The sequence below is a fragment of the Oreochromis aureus genome, linkage group 11 (genome assembly GCF_013358895.1).
Source record: "Oreochromis aureus strain Israel breed Guangdong linkage group 11, ZZ_aureus, whole genome shotgun sequence".
NCBI classification, from domain to species: Eukaryota; Metazoa; Chordata; class Actinopteri; order Cichliformes; family Cichlidae; genus Oreochromis; species Oreochromis aureus.
Genome location: NC_052952.1, coordinates 22604543 through 22630016, shown reverse-complemented (window position 1 = coordinate 22630016; position 25474 = coordinate 22604543). Strand labels below are relative to the sequence as shown.

The following is a 25474-nucleotide window of genomic DNA, read 5'->3' as shown; positions in this document are numbered from 1 at the left end:
TTAAGGAAATGCATTTGGCGTAAAAATCTGCCAAATTAAAAATTTGGTGCTAACTGTATTGGCGAATCATTGCGAATAAGGGGACAGCTTAAAGTTGCTTTTACTCCTGATCAGTCCGCACACTTTTGTGCCAGGAACCTCCAGAAACCACTGCCAACCAGTTGGGGAAAACACATTTTTCCAGAGCAACCAGTGTTTGGTCCAATATGGCACATAGCTCGAGAGCAATCTGCGCATGAGGTCACATGAGAAACATCAACAGATGTTCTTCCTAGAATTAAAGCAGGGAACTTTTGCTTGTTAGGCAAATGTGTAAATCAGTACACTGGTGCCACTAAAATCTTTAGTCACCTAGTTTGTGTAATTTGTGAAGAACCAAATCATGTAAGTGAATGGAAACCAAACATTAACCCTCTGAGGGCAAAGCTACATTTTTTTAAATACGGCTTCATTCATCGCACAATCCTCTAAAGCAAAAACTGACCTTTGAGAGCTGTTTGAACATCATTTAAAGTCTTGTTGTGAATTAAGTCGAAATAACAGTTATATGTGATCTAAAAGCAAATCTCAGGTGTAACATCAACACTTAATGCAAGAACTAAAAACAGACAGTCATCTTCAACTCAAGGCACCGGTGTGAATCTGTGAACCAGCCAAACTACCCACAGGAGAGTTCTCCTGATCAATAAACAAATTATATCAGGACGATCTATTAACAGCTCTGCACATAAAATCCTCAGATCCTTCAAGGCTCTAATTTCCTCTCACACAGACACGGCTTTCACACCTGAGAGATGTGTGACTTCACAGAGACATTAAGCTTGTAAACAGCGTGATTTAATTAATTATCTTATTTATATCTGACTTGTGCACCTCCAAGGGACTGAAGGAGGACCAGGGATTAGGGATTTTCTCTGGACAATCATCCATCTTCTCAAAGGCGAAGAGAAAGACGAGCAGAAGGAAGGACTGACACGCTGCTGTTGCTCCTCCGCACTTGATCAGTTACATGAATATACACAGCCCAGCTGCTCCAGCCTCAACTGCTCATTGTTTCGTCTCAAACTCACAATCAGCTCTGCAGAAAAGAGCATGCTGAAGCTGTTAGTAATCTATGACCACAGCAGAGATAATTTTGAATAAAAATGCTAAAAAAAAAAAAAGAGTCAATAGTGGCTAAATGTCACCAGACATCTCGAGATGCTCCTGGGAGGAATGACTATCATTCTGGATAAGCATTTAAACAGATGAACTGGAGGATACAGTGACATGACTTCATCTCACCACGTACATCTAACCTGTCTGCTCGGGTTTCCTGTATATAGGTATTTATATCCACCGCCACATGTAAACAGCAATGACTTTACAAGGCATCAGAGAGAAGATGCACAAGAGTCGCAAAATTTAAGAAAATAACAGATTCAAGAAATATACAGTGAAACCATTGGAGTCAAATCATTTAAATGATCTGGGTTTTTTTCCATTTTCCCAGGGATGACTTTCCATTTATCGCCTTCACTCAGCGGTTTGAGGCGTGGGCGGTGAGAAATTGTGCAGACTGTTCGTGTCTATGCGAGCTGCAGAAATAAAGTTGACATGAAGTTGTATAAATCTTGTTTGAGAAGAAAAGACAGAGTTGGGGTGGGTGGGGGGGGAGGAAGAGAGCTGAGATGAAGATTATTGATTTAGTAGGAAGGCATGAGGAGGACTTTGTATGATGGAGCAGAGAAGCATGATAGGTAGAAAAGATGCAGGAGGCAAAAAAAATGCCCTGGAGGTAGCTGTGGGAGAAAAGTAATGAAGGCTAGACTAAAAAAAAATCATTAAGAATGAGAACGGTTAAAAAAAAAAAGGATTTGAAGAGAGGAAGTGACAGGTGAATTGATGGAAAGATGAGAGAGAAAGCAGGTGTAATGGCAGAACAAGAGAAACGAGGGAGAACCTTTGGAAGTTAAAGATAGGACAGCATACAGGCAGGCAGGTAAAGGAAGATGGGAAAGACCTACCAGGGTCTGTTGGTATCTCAGAGCCTTCCTTTGCGATGCATCTGCAGCCATTGACACGCTGTCACTGATCCAAAAATAATCTCGCTGGACACCCCAGCATTTCCAATGGCGTGGGCAACAGCAATGCCACACACACACACACACACACACACACACACACACGCTGCCTTATTGTATACCCACTTCACACCAAGTCAAAAACCCCACAAAAACATCTGAAGTTTCTCAGTCTCAAACACACTCATTGCACAGAGATAGTCCATAAGTACAGGTGAGGTCCATCCCGAAAGCGCCTTTCTCCAGAAGATCCACAGTCTACGAGCCATCCAGCTCCACCGCAACACCGACAGACACAGACAGAAATCAGAAAGGCAGACAAAGCAGAGCAAAGCCATCTGATGAGGCAGTGAAGGACACACTGCTTTCCTTTATTAGAACTGCAGACACCTAATAACACACACACACACACACACACACACACACAACTTGTTGCCTAAGCAGCACCCTCCCTGCCAGACGGCCATTAGGTGTGTGTGTTTGGATGGCCTGTTCTTGTTTGGACAGGAGTGTTGAGAGGGGTGGGAGTTGGAAGGGTACCCCCACCCCCCCAACATAGGGCTGCCCCTGCAACGTGAGCAGGAAGGTGCACATGACACCCCTATGACAGCCTGCACCTATTCAGCCAATGCCGCATGGCAATCCCCGTAACACTCACATGCTATGGCAGCCCTCTCTTAGAAGGAGGGGGGAAGAAAAAAAAATCACCCCTAGACACACCCCCAAGAGCAAGAGCTCAACTCATACTGATAAGCTCTGCATAGGATCCAGGTGCCAAGAGGATAGGCGAGGAGGTGAATCTGTGCTTTACATCGGGCCTTTGGTGTGCTCAGCCAACATCCCATTCAAGCAAGTTTAAATTAAACATCTCTAGTTCACTGGCGGGTTTCTCCTCTGGTTCCTCCTCTTAACCCGTTGACACCGGCAGCTATTATGACAACCACAAAGGCACAGCCAGACACCCCCCAACCCAGCCCTGCTTTGTGGCCCACACGCTAATGCATAACAGCCTGATCTCACAGCTATACCGGAGGCCAGGGAGAAATGTGTTACACAGACCACCGGCGTGTGCGTGTATGTCAAAGGAGAATGACTGTGGACAGCTGGCCCGGGGGGCTCTATCTGATACACTAAGAACATTATCAGTGGGTGGCGGGCAGTGTGAGAGATGCATACGTCGTCCCGGTCGCAGCACAGAGAGACCTGAGCACAGCAGAATAGTGGGGAGCCAGTTATACTATACCTGAGAACGGAGGGGGACAGGCTGTACGCCGGGAACAACACATACAAACACAGCAACAAGGAGGATCAAATGGAGCAGAGCATGCACAGGAGCGGCAACAGTGTACATTTGAGCACAGGCCCTTGCATTTACTGATGCAACGTGATCTAAACGTGTGCATAAAAGCTGTCGTCGCAGAAAATGCAAACACAAACACAGCTTTAAGAACAAACAAAAACAAAACAGACATTTTTTGTTGTTTAAAACCCACAGCCTTTTATTATACTCAACATTTGGCAGTCATTGATATTGAAGCCTCTTCTGCCCCCTCCCCACCCTACATCACATCACCCCACATAGCACTTCAGCAGAGTTTGGCAGCAAAACTTCTCATTCTACAGCAAAACTATCCTGTTATAACAGTCCAATCTTCTCCTCTCTTAAGTTATGTTTCTTAATTATTAAAACTAAAACATAAGTGGCGTGAGCACGCTTCAGACCAGGGAAAACTCTGCTAAGACCATCTCATATACAGGATCTTTAAAATCATCGCTTTACTGATAGTTAACAATCAATACTGTTTCAACCACTGTGTCCCTCACTGCAACACTGCTGTAACTAAAACATACTTTGCCTGGTCAGTTGTCTTTTCTTTCTGGGAACCATCAATTCTCGTGCAGCTTTGAGAAATACTTTGTTTGGAGGTGTGCCAGAGCCGTATAATGCTATGAAAGCAACACCATGGTCATAAACTTATCCAGCACATCATCCTCACATGGCACAGGCTTTTTTTTAATGGAAGACACCTTTTATCTGTTGTGCATCGATTATAGTAAAATACAATGGCGAGACTGACTACACTGCAAAAACTCAAAATCTTACCAAGTATATTTGTCTTATTTCTAGTCAAAATTATCTCATTACACTTAAAATAAGACACAATCATTTTCACTTATTTCAAGCTAAAATATCTTGTATTAAGTTAAAAAATCTGCCAGTGGAACACGTGAAAAATCTCTAGTTTTTCTCTAGTTTCAAGATTCACTGTCTTGAAACAAGTTTCTTTAGCTTACTGAAATGTTGCCCTGTAGCTGATTGTGTCTTATTTTGAGTGTAATGAGATAATTTTCACTAGAAATAAGACAAATATACTTGGTAAGATTTTGAGTTTTTGCAGTGTAAATATGCAGCTCCTATGCAGGAACAAACACTACAAGTAAAACGTGTAAAGGTCAGAGTTCATACTGTGTGTAAGTGACCCTACATGTAGCACCAGACTGCACTTCACCACCCTGACAACGAAATTTACTAAATATCAGTAAATGTCATCATAAATTTAAAGTGAGAAAATAAACTTCACACTGAAGCTGCCCTGTAGGTGTTGTTCTTTTTCATAAGGCAAACTATGTGAGGAAAAAAAATCATATATTCTAATTTAATAGTGCAAAAACTCTATTGTTTAATTTTAAATATAGCTGTCTATAACCTATGTCATGGCTGCCATGACAATAAAGCTCTTCTTCAACTGAAGGAAATATTGATGAAATCAAGATGCTGAAATGCATTTTGCTGCACTGCCCCCTGCCTGTCAGTATGATAACAACAAGAAATGTTCATAACATTTAACATACATTATGTACAAATACAAGAATGGGCCTTACAATCCTTATAAAAAGAATTCCATACAAAATAAAGCCACAAAAATAGATCTGTGTACAAAATACATTTTAAAAAGAGGCTTGTGAAAGCTCAAAGTAGCTGTGCAGTTTGACTGCAAAGGATTAACATCTAAACCCTCTAACTGGCATAGACACAGACACACAAATATATACATGAGTACATTGCATGACAATAGGTTGCCCATTTCCATGTACATGTAGATTAACAGAAGCTCGCTCCTTTTTCTTTCCAGGATTTGTGTATATGTGTGTGTGTTTGTGTGTGATTGTCTAGTGGTTTGAATGGATAAATCCTATTTGGATGTCAAGTTGTAACAGGGGGGAATGTGTGAGTGTGTGGTGTGCAATAAACAGCTGTGATGCCCTTACTCCAGGCTTCAATACAAGGAATGATCTGTGTGTGTTAATGTGCATATTAATACTGGGGCTGGTACTTGGGGAAAAAGTAGAGGTCTTTGCACAATGAGCTGGTGAACTCTGACATTTCTTTGCAGCGGTGGTGGGCGGTACCTGGGGCGTAGCCCTCTCTCTCCTTAATTCGACTGTTCACCTGGGGGAAAAAGAAAAAAAGACATGTTGGTTTCAAAAATGTATTATATATCAAAAAAGTAGTTTATATTCTGCAACTGCAGTCTGGAAAAACATGTTTACCTGTACCAATATGTCCGCAAGGTGGGTGTCTCTGGCGTGGAGGCGGAGTGCTGAGTTGAGCTCCTGGATAAACCAGGATCCTCTCTTAGTGTTTCGCATGGCTGCTGTGCCTTGAGGAGGAACAGATCAAACAGCAGAAGTGTAATACATCAAGATGAGACACAGCAAGACAGAGCGAAGGTGTTGTCTGGTACAGCTTTACATAATAAGAATCAATTTCAGAACCACTTTTGATTCGCTTGTGCACAAAAAACCCTCTCAAGCAGACATTTTAATTGCACTGCACAAAAAGCAGAAATAATGATTAGGGCCAAAGATAATTAAAAAAAAGAATTACAAAACCATTACTGCTGATCTCGATGGCCTCATTAGTTTTCCTCTTACATCAGTGTTTCAGTTAATGAATAAAATATTATAAATAAACCCACCCCAGAATAGCAAATTAGATAAACTTACAAATTCTCTGACCTTTGAGAGACGCAAAGCCACAGATCATGTCCGACCGCTGGGGAAGTTTAATCCTGGGTCTTCCTGTGTCCCCCCTCTGTCTGGAGTCTGCATCCCCCTGTCCCTCCCTGCCAGCATCCCGCTGTTCACAGCTTGGTGAGCACGTCCTCTTTGGCCCGTCTGTCTGCTCCACGCCACAGTCCATCTCCTCTGGAAGACAAGTAAGTTTCAATTAGGGCCAAAAATCTAGCAGTGATATTAGTGCAATAACAGGGTTGGGTTACTGCAGCGTTTAGTCATTTGTCTCAAATATTCTTTAAAAATAATGCAACTGTCCACCAAATGGGCAAAGCATTTTATTCACACTATAGGCCAGTGAAAACAAACCAAAGGAGAAGAGATTAAAACTGAAAGATTAAAAAAATGCAGGTGTCATTCAACACTGCACTGTAACACCACCTGAGCAGACATAGATGGAGCAATGAAGCTGTGCCTGCTCAGTTAGCATGCTTCTCAAGCTGTTGCCCTAGTCTTAAAAAAGCTAAACAGCTTGAACTCAATGGGTTTCCTGCAGCTCTTTGATAAACTCAAGTATTATTCCAAATGAATTCTGGAAAAAGTCTGAAAGCGAAGCTATCACTGGCATTTAGCATGAGCCCTGGTTGAAATGTTTTTCTAAACAAAAACGAAGAAATCTTGCACTGAAATTTACATAGCACTTTTCTAGTCCTCCTGACTGCCCCCAAAGCACCCTACACCACAGCCACATTCACACAGCACTACGCCGCAGGCACTTTGAGGCCTTTAGCTATCCATCCATCCATTTCTTTAACCGTTTAACCAACTCAGGGTCACGGGAGAGTTGAATCCTATCCCGGCTAACACTGAGTGAGAAGTGGGCTACACCTTGGACAGGTCTCCAGGCTATCACAGAGACATTCACACCGGCGGCCAATTGAGAATCACAAATTCCACTAACATGCATGCCTCTAAACTGGTGGAGGATCCTGGGTTACTTGGAGGGAAAACCATGCAGGCACAGAGAGAACATGTAAATTCCACAAAACAAGGACCCTCTTGCTATGAACTCACAGTGTTGCAAACAACACTTACTTAATTTTCTTACTTATTAAGAAAAACTGGCAGTATACCAATGTATCCATGAACACTCTAAATATCTGAATTTCACTGAAGCTATTTCAAGAGTTGCTAAGCACATCTAATAGCCTTTCAGCAGCACACCTGTGTTGGGCTCTGTGTGCAGCGAGGGAGTGTGGGAAGTAATTAGGTTTGCTCCTGAGGGGTCTAAGGATCTGTCATGAGCATCATCAGGTGTGCAGTCAGGCCATAACCTCCATCACAGAGACAGAACAACTGACTTGGAGCTTTTTAAGCCACAGATTGATTTTATTTTTATTGCGCTGAATTTGTTTGAAGTTTCATCAAAATATTTTAAAGAAGATGAAAACTGACACAAAACTGAGATTTTGGGACAATCCACAGCTGGAACTGTAGAGTAAATGGGCGATTCTGAAACTGCCACCCACTGTGATTCTCTCAGTGGGCAAGACAATGACAGCAGACAACATCTGGCTATGTGAAGGGGAAGATTTGTACCACTATTTCATAATGCTGCACGGCTCCAAGAGATTTTACCCAGGTACTTTCTCAGAACTGTGGACAGTGCAGTCCCCAAACATGTTTACCATATAATTATTTTTTATTGCTGTGCCGCACAATCTCATTCATCTTACCTCCTCTGCAGGCCTGGATGAAAAACATCTTTGGTTTGTTTTGTAGAAGTGGACAGTGTGCATTGTCAAAGGCCTCAAACACCCAGTCCAACTGAAATTGACCAAGTTAAACACAATTAGCATTAAATGTCAGAAAAAAGCAGCTGAATCTTTGTTATTGAATGACATGCCATACATGTACACAGTAAAGTGTCAGACAAACTAACCTGCAGGAGTTTGCCATCTGTACCGTACACTGCCCCTTCCACTCCGTGGGAGAGCAGACACACCACACAGCTGTCCACTGTCCGGTGCTCTGGCCGTCTGGAAAAGTTCTCAATGCAGGTCCTCATACCCTACACAAGAATACGAGCAAGAACAAACGTCAGCATATGTGGTCAAAGTCAGCGTTAACACAAACGCAACAATCTTTCAGTCCAAATTTCACAGAAGCTGTATTCAAACATTTTCATTCTCACTAATGGAAACACTCAACTTAGGGTCTGACTTAAGTGTGCAGGATGACACCGCCTCACTAGCAATGGATTCATGATGTGCAGTAAACAATCAGGTTCAAGGCAGGATATGTGCATCTGGACTTAAATTAATTAAATGTGAAGTGTGTTTTCTTTGTGACAAACCTCCCACCTTCCTCAGACACCAGTGAAAGTGGGCTGACCAGAACAAATCCTACATTAAAAAAACCTTTCTACACCATGTCCCCAGTCTTTCTTAACTTAAACATTTCATACAAGTGACTTTCTCCAAACTGTGTCAGGTGAAAGGTTGCTGAGGTGTATATCTAACATCTTCTTTTGTTTGCCCCAAATTTCCTTTCTTTAGGTTTATCAATAAATAAGATAAAAGTGTCACATTTCAAACATCCTGCAGCATCCAGCATTTTACCTGAGCAGTGAGGTCTCTGTGCACAGCAACAATGTAATCCAGCTCTGTAAAAACCTTCCTGAGGACCTCATCATCCACCTCGCCACCTTTTCTAGGGTCAAGGTCAGGGGCAGCACAAGGGTCAAAGGTCACATTACTGATCACCAAGCCAAAACCACGAGGCGATGAACTCAACCTGTAAGACTGAATAAGAATGGAATGATCTATATAAGAAAATTCATACACAATAAGGGCATCAACTAATCTGTTTAAAACAAACCTTAACAAAGTGACAAAACCCAAAGATTACATTTTAAACACCTTTCATTTTTATGCTTGTTACATAAACATAGCTAAATGCTGAAGATATGCATTTTCAGGCAGTCGCAGTAAATCCAAACAAAACTGAGCCCCTTCACTGGGGCTTAACTGACCCGCTGATGGGAAAACAAAATCGTACCTGCTGGGAGCGGGAGAGGTAAAAGTCAGGCGTGCAGGGTAGGACCGGAGTGTTGATGGGACTGTCAGCATCCAGACTAAACTCCATGGATTCTGCAGCACACACACACAAACAATCACAAACTAATACAAACTGAACTATTCTTAGTCCTCCTCACTGAATGGAGTTGTCTAACAGCAGAGTATCATGTTGTCAATGAGTCATTCTTGGGGTGTGGTGCCTGCAGGTAGAGACAGTAGGTACCTGCTAGAAAAACAACATTTCTACACTTTTCTCTATGATGTGTGTTTATAACAGTTCAAATAATCAACACAATAACAGGAGACTAAAGGCCTAAAGTGGTCAGTGGCTACAGAATGGGGTTTTTTTGTGACATATATATTAAATTGTCTTAAAAATGAACAACACATAAAGCCTTTTGTTGAGAAACAACTTCATGTCTCCAGGGAAACAAGACTGACAACAACATTACACACACTGAAACCCATTTTGAAATGAACGCATAGACGCTCTGCAGCACCGCTCACCATGTGTCCTTCCTCTCTTGGCTCCAATTTCCTCCTGAGTTGGAAGCGGAAGAGAAGAGTCCGTAGACCTCTGAAATTTAAAATGATACACAAATTATTAAAGACAACACATCAGGTGTTAAAGACAGACCATACAAAAAAAGATAATGAAGGATTTTGTTCTATACTGTGGAAGCAGCTGTTGTTTTGTGGGAATATGACATCTGCAGTCCTAGATTAAATATTTGGGAAACTCCTGTCTGCCTTCTACCTCAGATGGACCATCTGGATATATATAATGAGATGGATGCATTTTGTGATTCTCACATCTGTCTGCATATCTGCTCCTCGTTTCTTTGTCCTCAGTCTCTGTTTGTTCCTGTCCTCAGCCCTGACTGGGGGTAAGTCTCTGACTGATGACTCTGAGCCAGGCCAGCTCTCTGACTCTTGGACTGGGAATGATGAGGTGCTGCTCACCTCATACATTTCCTCTCTGTTTTCTGAAGATGCCTGCCAAACGTCACGTTACTGAAGCTTACAATTCCCCAAATATTACTTTATATAATGTTAGCATTTATAATTAAAGAAAAATCTATTAAATAGGCATAAAAGGCATTCAATGATGTCAAGTCTTCTACTTCAAAAATGCCAAGAGTGACATTGCCTTCGATAATCATAGGCAAGCTCACCTCTCTCTTCTTTTTTGTTCTTTCCATAACCAGCTGCCCTGCCTTCTCCTGTGGCTCCTCCTCAGGCTGAAAACTCTGTGAGCAGAAAGCAGTCTAAGAACTGCACTAAATCTGCTGTGTATACTGCTGCTGTGCGATATGTGTATGGTTGATGTCAAGTACACACTCACATCTGTGTGTGTCTCCCTGCCATCTTTCTCTGGTGATTTTATGAGCAGGTCGTAGAGGTGTTTCTGTTCAGTAACTTGAAGAGCTGAGCAGAAACTGCTGAAGGCTCTGGGTCCACGCTTTGGTAAGAGTAGAAGCAAATGCCAGCTGCGTTTGCGAGACGTTTGCTCTGCCTGGAGAAGAAGGGATCACATCACAAACATAAAAACTTACTAACAAACAATTAATCAAAACGTACATTTGGTTTTACTTTTTTTCACCTTCTCAACATTATAACATTTGATTGTGAATTCATCCAGACAACCTTAAACTTTAGATGTTTAAAGGTGGTCCTCAGACATGACAGTCGGAAGCAAAGATTTCAACCTTGAGGGATTAAATCAAAACTCTCATAAATGCCTTTTCCACCAAATATAAGCCTGTTCTATGTTGATGCCTTTTGAGAAACAGCCCACAATTTGAAATGTTACTACGCTGTAATTATTAGAAGTTTCAGTAAAAATCATGGCAGACACAAACTATTTATTACGACATCTCCTCTTTCATTAGCCTGGCAATTTGTGGTGCTGTGCCAGCTTTCATGCATTAGTTCTAGATTGGTAACCATTGTGTCGGTGGAAAAGGGATAGAATGTCTCTGAAGGACGTAGCCCTGTTGCTCCCAGCTGGTTTTCTCTAGTAAACCTCTAAATCAGTCAAATAGCTAAGTCTTTGGACAGTGAGACACTTTTCTATAATCTTTTTCACTGCACATCACCATCACCAGTGTAGACTTTAAGTTTAAATGCATAAGGTTTAGCAAAAAGTATTTTGTTAATAATTTAGGAAAGCAGCCATTTCTTGCATTGTTACACATCTTTCACATGCTTTAAGTATTTAGAACAGGTGTGGAATGTTCCCTAATTATTTCAATTACCAAATCAAAATAATAAAAAGCATGTAGAGATATTAAGTGCTGACTTTGCAGCTCAGACTGTGCAGTTAGTCTCTATATGTATCCAAAGGTAAATAAAGATGAAGGCTTTTATTAGGCTGTAAAAACATTACATAGCTATTAAAAAAGTTAGCAGAATGACAGAATTAAAATGTGTTCCATTTTCATAATTATATTTTCCATTTCCGTGAGTCCGCTCGGGTCTGAGTGAAGTAAATTTTGTCATCAGACGGGGAGCGTGAGTAGCCCCGTGGGCAGCCATGTGTCTGCCTGCATTTTGCAACTATGCAGAATCATATGAGGAGAATTTACATTACAATGAACACACTATGTAAATACCTCAGGTGATGGACTTTAAAGAAGTATAACAAGAGTATACGGTTAGATTATACTTAGCTAGAAAACCCAGCTGTGGGACAAAAACTTCTCTGGGACAGATTAAACCAAATTAAAGTGTACCTAAATCACAGCGCAGAAGATGAAGGGCTCATTCAAAGCACAACTACTGATCTTTTAGACACCGAAGAAGCAGTGTTGATCATTTCAATCACATCACGACTGCTTTATTTCTAATCAAAAGCGTTAGTATGCTGAAAGAAAAATATTATACCATACTATAAACTATATCACTGTCTAACTTTATGGATTTGACTGTGAGAGATCTTTTTCATTGTAGAATTAACCATCTACTTTATTAACTACCTATCCAACTCATGTTTTCTCGGCCACTGGAGCCTATACTAGCTGCCAGAGTGCAGAAATGGTGGTAGTTCCTGTAAAACTGCAGGAAACATTTCTGTAATCATCTTTTTACTTAACAGCTATTTCATGGGAGGATTAGCGGTTCTGACTCCCACATACATTTAAACCACAGGCTTAAAACTGACCATAACCTTCAGCAAAGTTGCTGACAGCCAACTAAAATTCAGTTAACTTCAATTTAAGCAAACTGGAGGTAACTCAAAGTCACATAACTGTTAAGAATCAGTTGCCTCACTGTTAATATAGCAGTTATTATCCACATACCATAATGCTCTCTGCCATGCTCTCCGTGAGGATGTCGTCTGCATGTAGTGACTGAATGAGCAGCTCATCCACCACCAGCTGTCTGCACAGGATAGCAGAGTTTCTTCGGAGAGCCTGCCTGTCCCGCTCCAGCATGCCACACTCCAACATTTTCCCCCTCAAAAACTGTATCCAGAGCAGGTAACAAGATACACGAACATCGTGAACTATACAAGCATATGGACGTTTTTGTCCAACACTGGGAACAGTCACTTTATTAGCTTGGCTCCTCAGTTACACCCTTATAACAAAATACAACACAAGCGATAACGTTACCATGAAGCACTGTTAGAGCCAGCAATAATAAACCAGTAACAGAAGCTGAACAATACAATGGTGAATTCAGTAAAGTATCTACCAAATAAAAAGATAAAGAGGAAAATTAATGGATGTATAATATTAGCTATCTAAGTTTATTATGCTGAGTTACAATAAAAGAGAAGTTACGCTAATCTAAATGCTGTTGGCTGATGGTGATAAACGCTAGCTAACTAGCTAGCTAACTTCGACTTTCTCTACACTGAAGTGGGTTTAATAATATGACTTCCCGCAGTCCCACTGCTTACCTCTCTTCTGTTCCTGCAACAGACTATCAAAACACCCTAAAATGAGCAAAATGTCTCCGTAAGTCCCTTTACTAAACGCAAATTAACAACATCCCGTCTACACAGCACAGACGAACTTCCGCGGGGTAAACAGACCACCAGACACATCGAGTTAGATTCTGACCAATGAGAGCAGTGTACAGTTTGAGTGGCGTTTCAGTGAACCAATCGTTTCTTCTTTTAGCTTCTTAATGGCAGCTTAATCGTACAGTAAACTGCTGTGTGAATAACAGAAATAAGGGTATTTTGAATTTGAATCTCATTTCTGTTAATAAGTAACCAATTGATAAGAAGGCAGACACAAACGCCTCTCGAATAGAGCGCTATTTAAAAAAGGGAGGAGGACTGAAAAGACAGTTAAAGGTCACACATTTGCAGCAGGGTTTAATATTTGAGTTTGTAAATGAGCAGTGGTAGGATAAGGTATAATGTAAGGTCCTACCTCCCCTTACACTCTGATATTATATAAAACAACCTGATGGCAGTTTTTTGATTATAGAGGGGGAAAACAAGCTCCATTAATATTTAACAAATGTTAAAATCCCAAATAAGATAAGAAATAATGAATTTATCCCAGATTTGGCAAATTCTTTTGTTTTAACAGTTGGTTGATTTTTGGTGATTACTGCTAAGCAGTCTTCTGTTCTTTTTCAAACAAACAAACAAACAAAGACACAAAACTTGCTTTTAGCCTCATCAAGAGGAACAGGAAATTTAGAAATATGATAAAGAAATTGAGACACACTTTTGCAGTGGGGGGTTAACAAAATAAGTGAGACACACTAATGATAAAAGGTAGAGTGGACTTACCTCTCATACAGGGCGATATGAGAGGTAATAGAATGTGGTATGAAAGTATCAGTCAGAGGAGGTGATTTGCTGCCTGTCCAGGAAGTGGTGCAGAAGGTGGTCATGATTGATAACAGTTTGCTCAGTGACCTCCACCACAGCTTCAGAAGTGTCCAGTTCAGTGTAGGTGCATCTTTTTCTGTCAGTCATATCCCTTATGCTTGACAACTTTATGCTTTTTACTACACTATGATTACTTGATAGCTAAAGCTATCTGTTTAGCAGGTTAAATATATAAAATCGAAATTTTAAACAGAGCATTCTTGTATACATTGCAATGTTTGTGTGTGAAAGGAAACCAGCTGTTTTCCTTTTTAAATTATTGTTTAATTTTTGCCATTGCAGTTCCTTCAAAGAGATAATTCACTTAAATGTTGTAACTTTGAGCTGGTGATTGAAATTTAGAAAGTTAGTCCATCTGTTCATGAAAAAGCAATACTCAGAATAAAGTTTACAATTTTGAATCCAAATTGTTGTACCAGAGGTTTCTTTTCTTCTTTCACAGTTCAGTAATAATCTTACAAGCTCCAAGGTTGAGAACCATGAACTAAAATAACTGTAAATATGAAATTAATTAGTGCAATAAAACCATACTAAATAAATCATTTTAATGAATAAAATATGACAAATCACATAAAACCAATGGAGGAACATTTCTGGCACAATTTATTCTTACTTGGTGTATTTTACAATAAGGTATTAGAGTTACACACACATTATGACAAACACAGACAGCGAACATGCAACCATTAATGCATTAGAACCAACAGGTGTGTGCTTTGCATTGCATGTGTTCCTGCCTTTCTGTTTTTCTCGCTTTCTTACTTCCTTTTCCATCCCTCTCTCTCTGTCACTCCCTCCTTCACCCTCCCCTGCTGTCTATCTCCTCACCCTCACTGTGTGACCTGTCAATAATTGATGATTCTCACTGACTCAAAGGGTAGCAGGTCCGGGAGAAAATGTCTCACTCATTTCTTTATTTATTTACAAGCCCATCTTTAAGCTCAGCCGGTCTGTGAAACCACCACAAGCGTTCACTCGGGATCGATAGCGCGAAGCAGCGTGGAGCACCTGACCGTGTCCGTCTTACAGTTAGCGGCGGCTGCTGCACCTGTGACCACGAGCGGGTTAATGCTGCCTGTCTGGCTGACAGCAGGACAGAGGCAGGAAAGGGAAGCTTAAATGAGTGAATGGCAGGGGGCAGAGGAGGAGGAAGAGGAGTGACAGAATGATAGAGTGAATTAATTCAACCTTAGCCAGCCCTGATTGACTCAGCACCAAACTGGCATGTACAAACATTCACAGTGACACCAAAGGCATGGAGAGAGAAAAGAGGAATGATATGTCCTACTCTAGAAAGAGAAGTTTCACTTTGGGGGCATATGGCAGGTAAGTAAAGACACTGTTAGTCTTAAATTAGGACTGGCATTGTGCACAAAACAAGTCCTTGGAGCAGCGGCATAACCTGAACAAACGGCACTTCTTTTAGATTGAAGTCATCTTGTCTGTTTATGCAGAAGTTTCTGAAAAGCTCTTACTTCCTTGTTTACAGCGTGGATAGATTCACATGTGGGGATGAGACGGGGTGAGGCTTTATTTTCTTCTCTACTGCAGCTTTTTTGAGTTAACATGTTAACCTTTCCTGTATAATGTAAGGAGTTACTAACTGTGCTGTCTTGCTGTGTAAACCAACCTGTTGCTGCAGACCTGAATCTGCACAGGACAAAAGTCTGGACAACCTGGATTCTCCTGCCAGTGAGCGCAAGCCTTTCCGTTCTTCCAGCAGCAACCAGAGGGTGATATCCTTATCATTTTTAGTGTGCACTTTCTCGCTTTAATTTTAATTCACTCTACGGGATGAATATCCATGTTCTACATTTCTAAGAAGTCCGTTTCTTACAGACTGACTGAAATATGTGTCATGTTCCTCTTCCTCACCCGTGCTTCTGCTTTCCTTTGTCTCTACTTGCATTTTACCTTTTTTTTTTTTTAATATTAGGAATCAGAGCTGTTTGAAATCATAGAGAAGCTGCAGGTGAGTTACAGTGTCAATCATTTTGTGCAGTGTGTGCATCCATCAATGCCTGAGCAGCAGATGTTTGTAATCACTAAAGCTCTTGTCCATCAGGGCAGCAGGATCGATGAGCAACGATGTGAATTCCCCCTTCCTCTCAAGGTTTGTCTACTTGATACTAATAATAAAAAAGTGACACAGGCTCTGCACTGATGATAACAGGCGTTTCCCCAAACAAACATCAGCCCAATCAGATTCTTCTTTTTTGTGTCTATCAGTCTCCACTTTTGACAACTGGGCGAGAGCTGCCGCTTATCCTTCCTTCGAAACTGGGAGGCTACTGGATAGACCCCCCTCTGGACAGACTGGTAGATGTGAGTCCCACCTCTTCCCACTATGGCGTTGACCCAGAGAGCTATGACATCATGGAGAGAGACGGTGAGGCCAAAATCTATCACGAGTTCTTCCGCTCACGAGTAAGTAGACTTTAACTGTAAAATCTCTAGGAATATCCTTCTGCACTGATATTAATGTTTTTGACCCTTTTGCCACGCAGTACCATCACTCTTTCACAGCAGTGGATCCAACTTTGGGCCCGCTGGTTCTCTCTGTGTGTTTGGAGGAAGAGGAGAATAGGCTCAGGGTGATTCTAAGGTGGAGATCTTTGACTATTTTGGCTTACTGTGAGATATTTTTTATTCTAAGCTGCGATACAGCCAAAAATGTGCTTCTCCTTAAATGCCCCCTCAGCTCCAAAATGTCTTTCTCCCAGGGTTATTGTGTAAACTTTCAGATTCACATGCGGAAAGAGGAATGTTTATCTGACTTAAATCTGATGTAAAGGTGTCATGGTACAAGCAGAATTTCATTTTAGAAGTCAATCATGGTTTAATATGCAACTTTTACAAGCGTAACTAGGTCATTTAAAACTTCCAGTGTGCATGCTGTGCATCACAAAAGATCTTAAAGTATCTCTGGAAGGAATCTTTATGGTTTCTTTGTTGTAGTTTGTATGTTTAATGTAGAGCGTGGTTGATCGATTATTACAAGAAACTGCATCACAGAAAAGGAGACATAATGATCGTGCTTTATGTCTCACAGGATGAAGGAGTGTTCTCTGCATGGAGTCTTCTCTGTGTCTCTTTTCCCCACCATGCCATCTGCAGTTGAATTAGCAAAGGTATCAAACTTCTTACAGTATCATTCCTATATTTCTATTTGGCAAAATAATAACCACAAATGAAAAATTATTATTTCAAGTAAAAGCATTAATTGTGCACATTCTGTGTATTTAAAGTACTTAAAAGTTTACATATGTGTTTTATTATTTTATGGATGCACTGACATCATAATAGCTAAACGATGAGCGGCTAAGGCTAACTACTTTATAGACTGTTTATAGGCTTACTTTCTACACTTAAGTGAAAAATAAAGTTTTTACTGGACTCTATGTAGTTCTGTGAAAAATTAAGCACACCCTTAATGCTTCCATAGGAATTAAGACAGTAAGTAGCAGCTAGGTGCTGAAACAATCATCCGCTAGTCTGACTTCCTCCATAAAACCATAACTTCTGGCAGTTTGTTGGGTTGGAGCAATCAGGTGTGTGAGTTAACACAATGCCACACTCTTCCAGTAATGGACATGCCAGCAAATTCTCCCCAAGGTCAGATTGTGCAATGCTCGTAGAAAAAAACCCAAGAGTTATATCTCCGACTCTGTAGCACTCAGTTAAAACATCAAATGTTAAAGTTCATGATAGCACAATTAGATAAAGACTGAACAAGTATGATTCATATGAAGCACTGCCAGGAGAAAGCCTCTTCTCTCTAAAATAAACATGACATCACAAGATTTGTGGAACAATATCTTCTGGACCAATGAGACTAAAATGAAGATATTTGATCACAGTGTACAGTGCAATGTTTGGCAAAATCCAAACACAGCATGTTACCTCAAACGCCTCATGCACACTGTTAAGCACAGTGGCAGTGGGGTAATAGTTTTGCTTGTTTTGCAGCTTCATGCAGTGATTAAGTTGACACTGAACTCCTCTGTATGTAAAGGAGAATCAAACGGGAGGCCATCTGTCTGGTTGGACAGTTAAAGCTACTGCACGGCCATGCAACAGGACAATCATTTCAAACTCAGCAGCAAACCTGCAACAGAAAAAAAAGAATCAAGGTGTTTCAATGGCCCAGTCCAAAGTCCAGTTTTCAAACTGAATGAAATGCTGTGGTGGGAGTTAAAGAGAGCTGTGCATAAAGGAATGTCTCCAAGCATCCAAGAACTGAAGCAATGAAGTGAGAGTCTGATAAAGTCATACAGAAACTTCAAATCATATCAAGTTGCTGCTGCTTAGGGCGGTCCTACAAGCTACTGAACAGACAGCACTTTTTGCAGGACTGCAAATGGTGACTGTAGCACTTTTTAATCTTGCAGTTTTTCTAAAAAAAATATATGTAAAAAAATGCAGCAGAGTAAAAAGTATTGTTTCACTCTGAGAAGCAGTAGAAAAAGGAGAAATAAACCTAAAGAAATACTCAAGGTACCCCAAAATCAAACCTCAGTACATGAATAAATGTTCTCACTTTCAAGCACTGAATACGTGACAAGCGCTTATAATTCTTCCTCACATTCTTTCTAGATGCTTTGTGACCGAGTGACTGTCTCAAAGTTTGACGTGGTCTGCTACCTGAAGGTAATATGCTCTGAAATGACTCCAAACAATGACACATATTTCACATACGTCACAGGAGGAACGCCAATTTTTGGTGTCACCAAAAACAGTAAGAATGGCTCAGTTAAACACAAACGGGTGTCCCAAACAGTGTCACAGTGAGCAGAAAGGTAATACCAAGAAGCTCATATGGTTTTTTCTCCCTGTGCCTTTCCTACTGTGACATGTCAGCATGATTTCTGTGAAGCTCTTTGCTCTTCAACACTCTTCTTCCTCTCTCAGGCTCCAGAACTTATAACCACATTTGATGAACACAGAGTGTCTCCTAATTTCAAGTTTGGTGTTTTGTGCCAAAAGAACAGGCAGGTAAGTCTGATGCTTTACTTCAAAATGCCATGCATTTTTATAAAAATGGCTAAAATATGGCACCATATCATAACCAATCCCTCTCAGAGAAATCCATTTCTCTGTAGCTCACTGAGGAAGACATACTGGGTAACAATGAGGAAAGTGAGGAGTTTAAAGAGTTCCTGTCTATTCTGGGAGAGACAGTTCAGCTGCAAGGATTCACGGGGTAAAGTATCCTGACAATGTGAAAAAGTGACACAAGAAATGTGGAAAATCACATGGTTTCTTCTCTCCTCGCTCTTTTTCTCAGCTTTAGAGGAGGACTGGATGTGTGTCATGGTCAGACAGGAAGTGAAGCAGTCTACACTTCCTTTCGTGGGAGAGAAATCATGTTTCATGTCGCAACTAAACTGCCTTACACAGAGGGTGACCCACAGCAGGTCATTAAACACATCATCCTCAGTCTGTTTGTGCTGATGATTCACAGTCTCTCTGAGGATATTATGTGTAGTTAAGTTTATGTGGGGAGGGAGGAATCAACTTTTTTTTAGACACTAACCAACATTTTTCTCATCACCCTGCACAGCTACAAAGAAAAAGGCACATCGGTAATGACATCGTAGCTTTGGTCTGCCAGGAGGGACAAACCCCCTTTCTGTCTGATGTTATCAAGTCTCACTTCCTTCACTGTTTTATTGTCGTCCGGAGGATTCAGAGGCAAGAGGGAACAGGTGGAGCAGCATATCAGGTAAGTGGGCAAAAAACATCCCCATCAATGCAAATGGAATAAATTAACCATATAGCCTCAATGACTACCGCCCAGTAGCACTCACCCCCATCATCACTAAGTCCTTAGAGCCGCTGGTCTTAGCACACTTCAAATCCTGTCTCCCCCCCACCCTGGACCCCCACCAATTCGCATACCGCCAGAACAGGAGCACAGAGGATGCAGTCTCCATCGCGCTGCACTCTGTCCTCTCACACCTGGACAACAACAACACCTACGCCAGAATGCTGTTTATAGACTTCAGTTCAGCATTCAATACAATCCACCCCTCACAACTCATCAGGAAACTGACAGACCTGGGCATCAGTTCCCTCATCTGCAAATGGTTACTGGACTTCCTGACCAACCGCCCCAACATGTCCGGCTGGATAACCGCTGCTCATCTACAATCACAATGAACACCGGTGTACCACAAGGTACCCTCTTCACCCACGACTGCAGACCTGCTGATGGTTCCAACACCATCATTAAGTTTGCAGATGACACCACGGTGATTGGCCTCATCAGTGACAACGATGAGGCCGCCTACAGGGAGGAGGTGGATCGTCTGGCTGAGTGGTGCGACACAAACAACCTGCTGCTTAACACCGAGAAGACTAAGGAGCTCATCGTGGACTACAGGAGGAATGCTGACCCACATCCACCCATCCACATTAAGGGGACGGCTGTGGAGCGTGTGAACAGCTTCAAGTTCCTGGGTGTCCACATCTCCGAGGATCTCATCTGGACGACCAACTGCTCCAAGCTGGTCAAGAAGGCTCACCAGCGCCTCTTCTTCTTGAGGACTCTGAGGAAGAACCACCTGTCCTCAGACATCCTGGTGAACTTCTACCGCTGCACCATCGAGAGCATCCTGACCAACTGTATAACAGTCTGGTACGGGAACTGCTCTGCCTCGGACCGGACGACGTTGCAGAGGGTCGTGAAAACTGCCCAGCGCATCGCCGGAGCACCACTTCCTGCCATAAAGGACATCTACAGGAAGCGGTGTCTGAAAAGGGCTGGGAAAATCATCAAAGACCCCAGTCACCCATCACATGGACTCTTCACCCTCCTGCCCTCTGGGAGGCGCTACAGGAGCCTCCGGACTAAGACCACCAGGTACCGGAACAGCTTCTTCCCCACAGCTGTCAGACTCCTGAACTCTGCCTCCTGACATCTGACCCACGTTAAACTCATGGACTGAACATACACACACCCACAACCACCTACACACACACACACACACAATGGACAACTGTACCCTCAAACACACAATAATAACATGGACTGAACCACCACTCAACCACTAGCACTTTATACAGCCTCTGTAGAAATTATCCACATATCTCACTTATCTTAACTGCACTACTGTATAGTTCTGTGTAAATAATCATTCTGTACATACAATAATTTTTAATCCCACAACTGTTTATAACTTGCATAGTTCACATTTCTGTATAACTGTATATCTCATATTTCTGTATAGTTTTTTTATTTCATATTCTGTATAGGTTTTTTTTCATATTTATATCCTGTTCATATCCTGTACATAGCTTGTACTCACTACAGCCTGTACATACTTATAGTTATAGCATATTCATAACATACTTCATACCGTGTACATTATAACATACCATAATAGACCCATTTCTGTAATATACTTACATATCTATATTATTGCTAATATATATTGTAATATATCTATATCATGGCTAAAGCACTTCTGGATGGATGCAAACTGCATTTCGTTGCCCTGTACCTGTAACATGTGCAATGACAGTAAAGTTGAATTCTATTCTATTCTATTCTATATTTGTAAAGAAATATAGCAGCTGGGTGGCCCGGTGATGTAGTGGTTGTGTGGTAGTGCTGGTGTCTCACAGCACTAACTCTGACATTTTTGCAAAGCCATTGTTGTTATTTATATGCTGCCATATAGATACAAATATCCATTCATCCATCCATTTTGTCCCACTCATCTGGGCTGTGTTGTTGGAGCTGCACCCTAACCAGAGAATTCCAGACCTCCCTCTCCCCAGCCACCTCTCATCCAGGGGTACACTGAAGGGAGGTATCCAAATTAGATGCCTCGACCACCTCAGTGTGGAAGAACAGCAGCGCTGCTTTCAATGGAACGACTGAACAGCTGGGCTATATTTGTCAGGAGCTTTTGACCCTGATCGGGTCTCTCAAGGGAAATTTCTTCTGGTTGGGGAACCAGACAAAGAGCATTTTACACAACCCTGATGAAAAAAAAATCATCAGGTACCAGCATACTATGTACCTTGGGAAGGAGCTCAAAGGAGCTAGCCTGATGAACAGGCTTTATCCCACGGGGCCCACTCAGACACAGCCTGAACAGGCAACATGGGCTGGCTGACCACCTGCAGGAGGCACTGTGGAGTTCAGGTTCAATGACTGCTGGGTGGCAGTCAGGGGCGAATGCCCTGGCAGTCTGAAAACCAGCTGATGAGACTAGCTGTTGATTCAAATATATCTGTAATAAACTGACATCATGCAACAATCTCTGCTAATCTCTGCCGTTTTTGTCTTCTGCAGGTGTCTGTCACGGCAAGAGAAGATGTTCCTCCCTTTGGTCCAGTGCTTCCAGATCCCCCTGTCTTTACAGATGTAAGAAAAAACAGAGCTTCATCTGTCTTAGTATAGTTTATTTATGTATTTATTTATTCTTTAATGTAACAGCTGCAGCCAATTCATATATTTTTTTAGGTATATTATACTTTATTTGCTTTGTCACGCATTCATACTTTATTTGCTTTGTCATTCATTTGATATCCACTGCTATTGCCTCCCAGAAACATCAGTGGATGTCAAATAGTTTTTGTAGCCCTACAGAAATCGTGTGGTAGCTTCATCTCTGGATGGCAGAGCTTGCTACAGAAATTAAATCTTCCAAATATTTTTCCTACTTTGTTGGTACTGAGGGGCCCATTGCATGTTATGAAAAGATTTATATAAAAATTTGAGGTCTCACAAGATATTTATAAATGGGAGTCATGCTACGTAATATGAGAGTAAGTAACCAAAAGATCTACAACAAATTGTGACGCTGGAAAAAGTTAAGAAGAGTTCATCCTTGTATCAACAATTCAGGCTGGTTGAGTTGATAGGAAGGCAGCAGTAACTCAAATAATCACTAGTTTCACCCAAAGCATGCAGAAGAGCATCTCTGAGTGCAAAACATGCGGGTCCTTAAGTTTATACTTGCTCTCCAGACTAGGGCTCTTGTGGACAAACCTTCTTCACTGGAGACATGTCAGTTCGACTCAGTAAGCACAGGTGTAAATAGTAAAATGATGGCTGAAAGTGGTTTCAGGATTCTGGTGTTTTGTGGTTCATTGCCACACTGTCATGGCTTATTGAGACACTAAAACAGAGCTTGTGTTACTAGTAACTCCTGCACCTTTCTTACAGGTCTAAATATGTGCTCTAAAAAGACACAGCTTAACATGTCAGTCTAACCTTTGTCTTGCCTTGCTTTGCTCCTTTGGACGTCATTGAGCATTCAGACTGCTTGAATGCAAACACACCTTGATTTAATTAGTGAAAGGTTGCTTCTGCTCCACCTGCTCTGTGTGTCAGTCCTTTATTTTATGGAGCTCTGTATTTACCAGTATAATCAGTGTGTGAAATATCTCACAAGGTTTGTCTTCCTTTGTCCTTTCCTTTAGCATTCAAAGTTCAGAGAGTTCCTGCTGGCTAAACTCATTAACGCTGAGATATCCTGCTATAAGGCTGAGCAGTTCAGCAGGCTGGAGGTAGAGGGAGGAACACTTTTCTCTAATGCGCTTCGTTATTGAATATCTGTGGGGTTTTTTCTTCTGACTTTGACCTCTGCCCTGTGCATTTTTCCCCTCCTTCACTCTTACAAAGGTCCGCACTCGTTCATCACTCCTGGAGAACTTGCAGGCTGAACTCTTCACCCGTTCCCAGTGCATGATGGGGGATCAATCACTGATTGCTGTCCCCACTTCAGAGGGCCTGCGGGGGCCTTCTGAAGGAAGTGGGGGATTTATTGAAAACTTTAAGGTGAATGTTTGTATTTCTCTGAAATACTCGCATGTTTGAATTTACAATTTTAACTCTAAGTGTTCTTACCTCTGTCTCCTGTACCAGAGAGCCATCAGAGTGCGGAGCCATTCTTTTGAGAATCTGGGGGTCCCCAGGAAGAATTCTAGCAGCACATCACAGAAGGCTAAGGTAAAAAAAAAAAGAAAGAAAAAGCTTGCTGTGCAATGGAAACTGTTTGAATAAAGCCATAAGATTATTCATACTAACTGCACTGATGTTCTCCTCTATCTTCCTTGACAGACAGAGAAAGATGGAGATAGGTGAGACTCATAAAAGTATTCTAAAAAATTCAAATGTTCAATTGTGTATGAGCCGAGGAAGTAAAACAAATCACTTTTTGTTCTTTTTAGTGACAAATCTTCAGGACCTCTGCCTGCTCCCACTGACAGTTTGGTGGCAGCTGAACTCAAAGATCAAACAAGTCCTCAAGAAGAGATATAAAAGCAAAAAAGTACTTGTAGATTTTAGACATAAATATAAATATAGACATTGCTGGCCTGTATGGTTAGACTTTAATATCCTGGTGGATGACCTGTATGTAAATAGACTGTAAAAGTAAATAGTTCTGAATGCATAAAATATAATTATATGACTGTTATAGGAGTGATATTCTAGATTCATGAGAATCATTAAATTTAAATGTTTTGACTTCAAACAGATGACAGGAGTTTAAAGGATAAGACAATATCAGGTTTATGCCAGTGACTGAATTTGCATGAAGGCAACACGGTATAATGAATTAAAATAAAACTGAACATAAAATGTAGAAAATAAATGGTTTGTTTTAAAGACCAATAAAACATAATTTGAAAAATCAGTTATTATATTGTGTGTAAAAGTGAGTAAAATCTCCTTGGTTATTTTTGATGTCTTAAATATACAAATCAACCAACATAAAGCACAAATGCAGCATCTGGATAGAGCATAAAGTTATATTAGAAACAATTAATAGATAAGGTCAACTGAAAGACACATAACATTTGAAATCTTTCTGAGCGCTGGCTTTCTTTGAGCACCCGTCCTTGAAGGTTTGTAGGACAATGTGGGTGTGAGTATACTGGCCAAACAGTTCATTTATCTGCAGATGACTTCCAAATCGATGGGTCGATTCCTAACCAAGTGCAAGGAGCAAGCAGTCAAAGCACACACAGGCACAGACGTGATTTTGAAAAAGCAGGTATTTATTTGAAAATAAAAAGAGAAAAATCACATCAAAAATACAAGATAATGAAAGTGGATTTTTTAAGCCTAATAACTAATAACTAAACCAGCTGACTTAACCAACCTTTTAAAAATCAGAAAAAAATTGATAAACAAGACAATAATAATATTTGTATACTATGTGACTACAGTGACTACAGATTAACTTAAATTTTGTAATGACGTGAGAGAGTAAAACCTCAAAAACCTGTGTGATTCATGTGTGTAGGAGTGTGGTGGTTGCGGATAAAAGCAACATATGCACAAAAAAGGCTTTTTAAACTGATATTCATAAAGTGTGGCAAGAACACTGGAATAACAATGAAATGAAGCAACAAATAAAGGGACGTGCTGTTCTGTCCTGGAGTGATGATGCAGGTAAGGAGGCAGAAGGAGGTGAACTATTACTGCATAATAT

The 25474-nt window shown here is 41.1% G+C and overlaps 3 protein-coding genes across 8 annotated transcripts in view; 1 reads left to right on the top strand and 2 right to left on the bottom strand.

The window, feature by feature from the left end:
• Window positions 1-2436, bottom strand: part of clcn1b (chloride channel, voltage-sensitive 1b) — a 32793-nt gene extending 30357 nt beyond the window's left edge. The window contains exon 1 of the mRNA XM_039619191.1: window positions 2007-2436. Within this exon, the coding sequence (XP_039475125.1) occupies window positions 2007-2057 (51 nt within the window). The 5' untranslated portion in view covers window positions 2058-2436. The remainder of the gene's footprint in view (window positions 1-2006) is intronic.
• A 1098-nt stretch (window positions 2437-3534) lies between these two features.
• On the bottom strand, window positions 3535-13224 carry casp2 (caspase 2, apoptosis-related cysteine peptidase). Of its 6 annotated transcripts, none has more exons than XM_031744205.2 (13): window positions 13068-13224; window positions 12463-12627; window positions 10506-10676; window positions 10336-10410; window positions 9974-10156; window positions 9668-9737; window positions 9141-9232; window positions 8702-8884; window positions 8023-8151; window positions 7817-7907; window positions 6072-6272; window positions 5616-5725; window positions 3535-5514 (listed from the first exon to the last, which is right to left on the bottom strand). In XM_031744205.2, exons 2-13 carry the CDS (start codon window positions 12610-12612, stop codon window positions 5380-5382), a joined length of 1590 nt encoding a protein of 529 aa, XP_031600065.1. In that variant the 5' UTR covers window positions 12613-12627; window positions 13068-13224; the 3' UTR covers window positions 3535-5379. The 6 variants fall into 6 exon arrangements, with proteins under 6 accessions (XP_031600065.1, XP_031600066.1, XP_031600067.1 ...); XM_031744206.2 differs by having other exon boundaries at window positions 6084-6272; window positions 13068-13223; XM_031744207.2 differs by lacking the exon at window positions 9974-10156 and having other exon boundaries at window positions 13068-13222.
• A 1475-nt stretch (window positions 13225-14699) lies between these two features.
• Window positions 14700-24662, top strand: si:ch1073-90m23.1 (rap1 GTPase-activating protein 2). Its single transcript, XM_031744197.2, has 19 exons — window positions 14700-15344; window positions 15508-15540; window positions 15661-15751; window positions 15955-15990; window positions 16084-16131; window positions 16248-16445; window positions 16526-16623; window positions 17071-17149; window positions 18615-18668; window positions 18930-19013; window positions 19121-19221; window positions 19306-19435; window positions 19582-19743; window positions 22324-22395; window positions 23457-23543; window positions 23659-23814; window positions 23902-23985; window positions 24097-24116; window positions 24207-24662. Exons 1-19 carry the CDS (start codon window positions 15274-15276, stop codon window positions 24295-24297), a joined length of 1695 nt encoding a protein of 564 aa, XP_031600057.1. The 5' UTR covers window positions 14700-15273; the 3' UTR covers window positions 24298-24662.
• Window positions 24663-25474: the final 812 nt, after the last annotated feature.

Coding starts and splice junctions, on each gene's coding strand:
- si:ch1073-90m23.1 (XM_031744197.2), top strand. CDS start 15,274: ATGGAGAGAGAAAAGAGGAATGATATGTCCTACTCTAGAAAGAGAAGT. Junction 15,752..15,954: donor CTTCCAGCAGCAACCAGAGG/GTGATATCCTTA, acceptor TTTTAATATTAG/GAATCAGAGCTGTTTGAAAT. Junction 17,150..18,614: donor CTGCAGTTGAATTAGCAAAG/GTATCAAACTTC, acceptor CATTCTTTCTAG/ATGCTTTGTGACCGAGTGAC.
- casp2 (XM_031744205.2), bottom strand. CDS start 12,612: ATGTTGGAGTGTGGCATGCTGGAGCGGGACAGGCAGGCTCTCCGAAGA. Junction 8,885..9,140: donor ACCTCTCCCGCTCCCAGCAG/GTACGATTTTGT, acceptor ATTCTTATTCAG/TCTTACAGGTTGAGTTCATC. Junction 5,726..6,071: donor TCTCAAAGGTCAGAGAATTT/GTAAGTTTATCT, acceptor TTCCTCCTCAAG/GCACAGCAGCCATGCGAAAC.